The sequence below is a fragment of the Nematolebias whitei genome, chromosome 4, assembly GCF_014905685.2.
Source record: "Nematolebias whitei isolate Nwh7 chromosome 4, NemWhi1, whole genome shotgun sequence".
NCBI classification, from domain to species: domain Eukaryota; kingdom Metazoa; phylum Chordata; class Actinopteri; order Cyprinodontiformes; family Rivulidae; genus Nematolebias; species Nematolebias whitei.
The window spans coordinates 52,371,030-52,380,569 of record NC_056501.1 but is presented as its reverse complement, the minus strand read 5'-3'; the positions used below and the strand labels follow the sequence as shown (position 1 = coordinate 52,380,569).

Here is a 9,540-nt window from a genome sequence, read left to right as displayed (position 1 = left end):
AAACGACACAATTACAATAGGCCTTCGCAGCGCTTTGCTGCTCGGGCCTAATAAACGACACAATTACAATAGGCCTTCGCAGCGCTTAGCTGCTCGGGCCTAATTATAGGTTCATCACAACAGGTGAGTCATGCTGTGTGAGAGGTGGCGACTGGATCTGCTTCACCACATGCAAACTAAGAACTCTTTATATGTGATCTATTAAAAGATATTCTGTTTATATGATTTTTCTGTTTATATGATATTGTTTTGTGAAAGGAAAAAATAAGCAGATACAAAGGTCAGAAACAATTATTGAAGGTTTCATTAAACATGTCTGCACTGACAGTATCGTATTTAGTGTTGACTGCATTGCTAAGGAGTTGTATTTAGGGGTGCACCGACCGATTGCAGTTTTCTGGCCGCTCGCCGATCACCAATTTCTAACATGTCTGAACTGCCAATTCTGATTTTGGCCGATACCGATTTTGTTTTACAAGCGACACTGTCAGGTGTTATAAGTAGGGATGGGGCCGATCCAGTATCTGTATCGGCCTCCGATATCAGCATAATTTACGTATCGGATTTTTCCGATCCACCTGCCAATATTTCCGATCCATGATGCATGTTGGCTTCAAACTACGGAATGGATTTCCTGAACGGCGGAGTGTCTCGTGAACTCAGAGTAATAAGACCCGCCTCACATTCAGGAAATCCATTTCATAGTTTGCAGCAGCTACAACGTGAGGACTGAGTTAGCAGCACTGTGGCTAACAGCTAACAAACTTTTCATCTAAACATGTCGCTGTGTGGAAGTATTTTACACTAGAAACACCACAAAACAAGACAGCACCGTGCAATGTCTGCAGAGCCACAGCGCCACATTAAACAGTGGTAAAGTTACTTTTACGCTGGATATTCGAGCTCCATAGCTTCAGCGGGGCGCTGATCTTTGCTCAACCCAAAACAAGCGACTCGACACCGGCCAGCTGCGTCCAATCTGCCCCGCTCAGTCTGCCCGTCTCCGAGGTTCAGAGGAGGGACAGACTGAGCACGGCTGCCCCAAATCAGGCTGCCTGCTTCGGACTGAACAAGAAGAAGACGTCGCCGAAACCACGGAACTCAAATGTTTACAGAGAAGTTGTTAAACTTCATCATAATTAATGACCAACCACTATCAGTTGTAGAAAATGAAGGATTTCTCAGTTTGATACTTGCAGCCAAGATATAGTTTACCCTCCAGGAGATATTTATCAGTACAACAGGAGACAATCATAAAAAACATATGATTTGAAAATTATATTAAAACCATAAACAGCTACATTATAAAGTGATGTAAAATACTAAAAACAGGAACATGCCTGTTGGTTTATGCCATGAACTTAGCAGATGTTTGAAGCCATTTAATATTTTATTTTATTTAATTCATTTATTCATTCATTTAAATGAAACAAAATTTAAAAAAAATAATCAAAAAGAAAACATTGAATGAAAAAAGTGCAGAAAGAAGAACAAAATTCTTATATCTGCCCCTTATTTAAAAAAATATAAAATAACTTTAAACAATCCCTTAAATTAATCACTTTAATATCCACTTTAAAACTAGGAATAAAAATAAACATGTTTTGTGTTAGCAGAATTTAATTCTAACTTTAAAACTTATCCAACATTAATAAAACTTACCTCAAGTTGCCTTTTTGGACATGCATGCATATATTTCTTAAGGCTGGCTGCTCATATCATCACAGTCCCTGTGACCCACATCTTCAATCTCTCCATGAGACAAAACTCCATCCAGACACTTAAAAACAGCCTTTGTTCTTCCTTTGCTGAAGGGAGGTGACCCCACATCACTGAACAACTATGGACCAATCTCTAAACTCTGCATTTTAGCCAAGGTTCTAGAAAAACTGATAAAACTCTCAAATCAAAAATGACCTGGACTCATTTAACATCTTACCTCCACATCAATCTGGTTTCAGGAAACAACACAGCACAACCACTGCTTCACTGAAGGTTCTTAATGACGTTGTTGAAGCACTGGATGCTAAGGATTATTGTGCTGCACTTTTCTTAGACCTGTCTAAAGATTCTGACACCGTGGATCAGAACATCTTGTGTCATAAACTCTCAGAAACTGGTTTCTCAGATCACACCATTGGTTGGTTCTCTAACTATCTTTCAGACCGGAGGCAATGTGTTCAACATAATGGTACTTCCTCCAGTTATTTAACAGTCAACAATGGTGTACCACAAGGCTCAGTCTTAGGACCCACCCTCTTTACAATCTACATACATAATGTAGGTAAAAACATCCCTAATGCATCCATACATTTCTATGCTGACGACACAGTTGTTTATTGTCGAGCTAAAACTGTTGCTAAGGCTTTCCAGCTTTTGAAATCTGCATTCAACATCATCCAGACTGATTTGTTTCACCTCAAACTTGTCCTAAATGACGAAAAAACCAAAGGGATGCTTTTTTCAAATAGGAAGTTGGTCCCAGCAGTTCTTCCTCCGATTTTAGCCTCAAATGGTGTCCCCATTGAGTTTGTTGATTCCTATAAATATTTGGGTATCTTGGTCGACTCACATCTCTCTTTTAAGCTCCATGTGGAAAACTTGGTAAAGAAACTGAAAATTAAACTGGGTTTCTTTTTCAGAAACAGATCCTGTCTAACCCTGAATGTTAGGAAACACCTTGTATCTGTGACTTTCCTTCCCTCAATTGATTTTGGTGATATTATTTACATGAACGCTCCTACAAGAACCCTGCAGATGTTGGATGCAGCAGATGTTGGATGCTGCAGATGTTGGATGCTGTCTATCATGGTGCACTAAGATTCATAACTGGCTGTGATTATCGTACCCACCACTGCACCCAGTATTCACTGGTTAACTGGACATCATTAACTTCACGCAGACTCTCTCACTGGTACATTTTCATCTTTAAATCACTTCTTGGTCTGCTGCCTTCATACATCTCCTCCTACATGTCTCTGTGTGAGTGCAGCTACAGCGTGCGCTCTCAGGACATTATTACCTGCAGTGTTCCCTCAGTGAGGACTGAACTAGGCAAAAGGGCCTTCTCCTACTCCGCTCCTGTTTCCTGGAATATCTTGTAAAAAGATTTGAAGCTCTCGACCTTTGACCTCTCTAAGTGTCTTTAAGAATCTGTTGGACTCCTGGCAGGGACCAATGCTGACATGTTCCTGTTTTTAGTTTTCTACATTTGTCTCGGAATCTAGCAGTTTTTTTGGTTTTGTTACCTTTTTCCTTTTAGCCATCCTATTTGTTAAAAAAAAAAAAAAAAACAAAAAAAAAAACTGTAGTATGAGTTTTTATAACTGCTTATTGTTGTTGCTGTTGTCCATTGTTGTCATCTTTCTTTGTTGAAATCAGGTCTCTCTTGTAAATGAGTCCTCGAGGCTCAATGGGATTTACCTGTATAAATAAAGGTTGATTGATATTTGTACAAATTGTACTTGAGAGCAGATTATTACAGCCTCATATAAAATCTATGATGATCATGATATCGGAACTAGATCGGTATCGACTGATACTCAGATCTAGGTATCGGGATCGGAAGTTTAAAAAAAGTGGATCGGTGCATCCCTAGTTATCAGGTCACAATGCACATTCAAATTTCCAATCTTATTTTATTGAAAAACATACCCTTGAACAATATCCTAGAAACAATGCATCTTGTTTTAACTGGCCATGAGGTAGTGCTCTGAAATATAAATGAAGTTCAGACAATTGTTGTTAAAACAAACAAAAAAATCGGTAAAATCGGGTTCTCATGCAAGTATCGGACGATTTCTGATTCCCCAAAATTAAGGAAATCGGGCCGATTTATTGGTTCACCCCTATTTGTATTACATTAAATAATATATTGAGGGTAAGTGAGGCACAGATTGTGTTGTAAAGCACTTTGAGTATCTTGATTAGATAGAAAGGGGCTTTTTTAAATAAACCATAAAATAATAATGTATATTACAACATATAAAATTAAAAGTACATTTAAATGAAAGAGGTCATTAACAAATTATATATATGATGCATTTTATTGGATTTTGTTATGCGCATGGCCTCCCCTCACACTTGCACCCCTGCTGCTAGTCTGTGGAAAAACTGTCTTGTATAAAACTGGTCCGTGATGCAACAAAGGTAGGAGACCCTGATTTATGGTAAGTGCTCCTAAGCAAATTATTATGGTATGTGCTCCTAAGCAAATTATTAAAGCTCAGTCTTTTATAAACAGCTATGAGCTGAATACAGCGCCTCAGACTGAAGAAGTCTTTCAGATGAAAGAAGAAACATTTCTACTTTTTTTGTTGTTGTTTGTTTTGTTTTTTGAACGTCCAGAGGACCAGACTTAACTTTTTTAGATTTAAATATAAATGTTTTTGTAGAATCTGGTTCATCAGATTTAATTCACTTCAGTTTAATTCCATCCATCCATCCATCCATCCATTTTACTAACATCCATCACTAACATGCATGTTTTTGGTCTGTGGGAGGAAACTGGAGCACCTGGAGAAAAGTCACGCATGCACGGAGAGAACATTAAACATGCATGATTCTCCATTCATTTTTTAGGCTTTTAAAGTATAAAATTCTGTTCAGTGCCATTTAGGAGTGCAGAAAAAAATAGATTTTTCAAAGAATCTAGATTCTTAGTCCTGGCAATTCTGAATCAATTCTAAAGGCCCATAATTAAATTTTAAAATGCGTTTAAGTTTTATTTTTTTTTGCTTCTACTCCCGAGCGTACTGCATATCACATTACGTGTGCACTTGGCCGCCAAAGAATTGGGCCGTGTAGGCCACCGTACAGCAGCTAGTTAGCCAGCTCCCTTTATCTGAATGGAGCCTGTTAGCACGGAGGACAGGCAGCCGACCAGTGAACTCTGCAACAAACTTCCAGCTTCTCCAAAGACTGTGAAGAGTTCTCTCTCCACCTCCTGCTGCATCACTAAGGATTTATGATCAGACAGCTCAGTGAAGGTGACGGGTTCAGCTTTATTTTAATACGATGGATCCAACGTACGTTATTCCTTCATGTAGATTTTTTTTTTTTTTTGCGATAAAGCAGCTCCACAACTTCATGAAACAACAAATGTTAGAAGCTCTGATGCAGCTGCAGATCAAAGGTAACTGTTATTTCTCACATTAAACTAAAACTTATAGACAAGTTGTTCAACAAACTTTATGTAATTTGTCTTTTGAACAGGTTGAAGAGACGAGACACATCATCTGGAGCCACTTCTAAATGAGACAGTTTATGGTTTATAAATTATTACAGTTCAGAAGATCTAAAAAAGTTAAGTCTGGTCCTCTGGACATTCAAAAAAAAAAAAATTGTAGAAACGTTTCGTCTTTCAGCAGAAAGACGAAACGTTTCTACAATTTTTTGTTGTTGTTTTGTTTAATAAAAGGAACACCTAAACAAAACAATGTAACTCCAAATCAGCCACACCTTTGTGGACTCAGTGTCAGCAGTTAGGTAGTAACTTATTGTGAATCAGTTTCAGCTGCTGCTGTGCAAGAGAAACACACAACAGGTGGAATGAGAGGCAGTTATCGAGACAACCCCTGTAAAAGAGGGATTCTGCAGGTGGTGACCACAGGTCATTTCTCTGTTCTCGTCCTTTATGATTCAACTTTAGTCACTGTTTCATTTTGTCAGTTCTGTCACACATAGAGGCATCATGAGGAGTTTGTTACAGCCCACTGAAGTTGTTCAAGTAGTGCAGCTAATCCAAGATGGAACATCAATGTGAGCGGTGGCAAGAAGATCTGCTGTGTCTCTCAGCACAGTGTCCAGAGCATGGAATAGGTACCAGGAGACAGACCAGTACACCAGGAGACATGGAGGAGGCTGTAGGAGGACTACAACCCAGCAGCAGGGCTGCTACCTTGTCCTTTGTGCAAGGAGGAACAGGAGGTCCACTGCCAGGGCCCTACAAAATGACCTCCAGCAGGCCACCAATGTGCATGTTTCCACTCAACCTGTCAGAAACAGACTCCATGAGGGTGGTATGAGGGCCAACATCCACATCCCAACACCGTGCAGGACGACTGGCGTTTGCTTGAGAACATTAAATTTGTCAGATTCACCATTGGTGCCCTGAGCTCTTCATGGATGAAAGCAGGTTCAAACTGAGCACATGTGACAGACATGACAGAGTCTGGAGACGTTATGCTGCCTGCAACATCCTCCAGCATGACTGGATTGGTGGTGGGTCAGTCATGGTGTGGGGAGGCAGTTCTTTGGATGTCCACACTGCCCTCCATGTGCTAGCCAGAGGTGCCCTGACTGCCAAAAGGTACTGGGATGAGATCCTCAGACCCATTGTGAGACCATATGCTGGTGCAGTGGGCCCTGGGTTCCTTCTTATGCATGACAATGCCAGGCCTCATGTGGCTGAAGTGTGACAGCAGTTCCTGCATGATGAGGGCATCGATGTAAAGCCCCCAGTATACTCCTGCATACGTCCATACGCGGAGATACGCACATACATACGTGGAAGTACGAGCGTACCCCCCAGGGCATGTCCGTGCAAAGCTCAATTTTTACGACCGCATACGCAGTGTCGCACAATAAACTGCCCAGCGACGGACTGTTTTGTATGTGACACCAATGTATTAAATTCCTCTTCTTCATCTCTGATCTGGCGTTTTCTGTTGTTTTTTTTGCCAAGAGGCAGTGATCTCTTCCTCCTCCGTTGACTTCATGACTGAAATAGTGAGAAATGGAGGAATTTGTCACAAGTGAATCAAACTCAGGTCCAGCGTGGCTGCGGGAGGGTCTGGAGATTTCCTGGTGGGCTGATGTGATGTGTGGGCTGCAGAGCCAGCGCTCCCTGTCATTTTTTATTATTTGCATATTTTTATTAACAACATATATTCACAGAACACCGCTGCAGCTGAGGCTGCCAGCTCTTGGGTTTTTTTCTGACCTGTCAATCAATCCAGTAGGCGTGTCAGCAAATGACTTCAATTTGTCCTGAAGGTAAATGCCCCTTGTCTGCAGAGCTGCTCTGCAGCCGCTCAGGGTGGACGCTTGAGTATGAAGTCTCAACCCACTGTGTACAGTACACACATACGTACGCATGAACAGATGTACGCGGGAGTAAACTGGGGGCTTTATGGACTGGCCTGCCCGTTTCCCAGACCTTAATCCAACTTAGCACATCATGTTTCAGTCAATCCACCAAGGCCACATGGCACCAGAGACTGTTCAGGAGATAACTGTTGCTCTAATCCAGGTGTGGGAAGAGATCCCTCAGGAGAACATCTGCGTCTCATCAGGAGCATGCCCAGGTGTTGTTGGGAGGTTCTACAGACACGTGGAGGCCACACACACACTGAGCCTCATTTAGTCTTGAGGAAGATTCACTGACGTTGAATCAGCCTGTCCTGTTATTTTCCACTTTCATATTGAATATGAATCTGAATCCAGATCTCCATGGTGTAATAATTTTGATTTATATTGATAATTTTTGTGTTATTTTCTTCTCAGTAAATTCCACTGTGCTAATAATAAAGTGTGTCAATGAGCATATTTAATTAATTGAGGTTTAGGATGTGTTATTTTAGTGTTCCCTTTAATTTTGTGAGCAGTGTATTTTGAATTATTTGTCTTTAATGGACTGGAGACCTGTCCAGGTGTCCCCCGCCTCTCACACAGTGATGGCTGATATGGGCACCAGTGACACCAGTGACCCGTAAAGGAAGAAGTGGGTAAAGATGATGGATGGATGAATTATTTGTTCCTAGATTTTTCATTTTATTATTATTATTTTTTAATTCAGGCAACTAAACTAATTTAATACTGGTAATTTAAGTTACAGAATTGTATGCACTCCTGTATTTGTTCCTATTTTTGGTATAAATATAAAATGATGCAAAAAGATTTGATAACGTAAGGAACCTAAAATGATTGCTTTAAATAAATGTTCTATTTGTTTACATTGTTTATTCTTTTCAGCTTGTCAGTTACATAACTGAAACAACATTTATGACCAATTCAATGGAAAAATTGTTTCTGAATCGAAAAATCGATGTTGCCTCAAATCATGACGACACAAATCTGAAGCAAACCAAAGTGCCAGACAGAGACTGGGACCCTCAGTGGCATCGTGTTGTGACTCGGCCCAACATAAATCAACTGAACTGAACTGATGTGAAAGAGAAAGTCCCAGAGACTCAGACTTCTACTTTACCTAAACCACCTGCTAAAAGGGCCTCAACAACTATTACATAACCTTTAACAATTTAGAACTACTGCGTTTGTCATTTTACAACAACTTTGGGTACATTTACTACTGGCAATGTTTTTAAGTGTATTGGTGTCTGCACCCATGTTCAAGCACCCTACGATGAGCTGCACGACCCTCACATTGGGAAGCACGTGATTCACATCTGGATGCAGATGTTTACAAAGCAGACAGAACCGTACCTGTCAGCTCCAACAGCCTGTCAGCCAAAGTGCTTTTCCCATGATCGATATGAGCAACGATGCAGAAATTTCTGATTCTGTCCACAGGGAACTTGGACAGGTCCACAGTTTCCTTACAAACAGAAGGAAAACAGTCAGCAAGCTGTGTGAAAAGAAGCAGCCACAACAGTCTGGCAGTCGGTGGTGCGTTTAGGTTCTTCTGTGCGCGTTTTACCTTCTCTTGCGTGTTAATCCTCCTGAAGCTGCTGTTTACAACAGGGACACTTTTCATCCAGCGGTGTCTGAACACTGTGCAGCATATGTTATAGTTGTGAATTTTCTTTCTGCACGCTCTCAAATGTGAAACAAGTTTTAATGCAGGTGTTTCACAGAGCCGCTTCACCAGAGACATGTTTCTTTTACTTTCAGCCGCTGCTTGCCTCAAAGGTTAGCTAGCTCAGCAACACTTCCTAACATTTCCTTAGAAATTAAAACATAAAGGAGAGACTGGCGGAGCTAAAGTGTACGAGTCAGCAACATATACTACAAAAATAGGCTAAATCCTTTAGCAACCCTGTGCATGCGCTTTAGGGGGAAGGACATAGGTGACGGAACAACCGCGCAGACTTCTGGGAAAAGTCGTTTTATGTTCCCCAACTTAAAACGTTTAAATAAACAATTCTCGTGAATTCTGGTGACCTAAATTAATCCCAGTGTCAATAACCGAATTAAAATGTAACAAATAATGTCATTAAACATGATCGAAAATACCTTTCGCCGTGGTAGTTAATTTCCCCTCTTGATACTGTACAATTTCTACAGTATTTAACTGTGAATTAATGATGCATAAACAAAATAGAATAGTTTCAAAGTCTTCAGGAAAGGTCATTTATTTTGGAAAAATCTTGGCAGTCGGAATTCCCGCCCTCTCAGCTTGTCAGAAAAAGGATAAAAATGGATATCAGTTGCCATGACAACGCTGCAGCCTCTTGCACATGAATGGATTATTACTTCTCATTTTTGTGCAACCAGAGATAATAAACCTCTTTTAGACTCAGATTCTGCTTGTCATCCAAAAATCATCACATATATACTTTGTATATATATATATATATA

The 9,540-nt window shown here is 40.4% G+C and overlaps 1 protein-coding gene across 1 annotated transcript in view; it reads right to left on the bottom strand.

Annotated features, from left to right (window-relative positions):
* guf1 (GTP binding elongation factor GUF1) overlaps positions 1-8,993 on the bottom strand; it is a 147,485-nt gene extending 138,492 nt beyond the window's left edge. The window contains exons 1-2 of the mRNA XM_037675438.1: positions 8,660-8,993; positions 8,446-8,557 (exon numbers count right to left, since the gene is read on the bottom strand). Of these exons, the coding sequence (XP_037531366.1) occupies positions 8,446-8,557; positions 8,660-8,836 (289 nt within the window). The 5' untranslated portion in view covers positions 8,837-8,993. The remainder of the gene's footprint in view (positions 1-8,445; positions 8,558-8,659) is intronic.
* Positions 8,994-9,540: the final 547 nt, after the last annotated feature.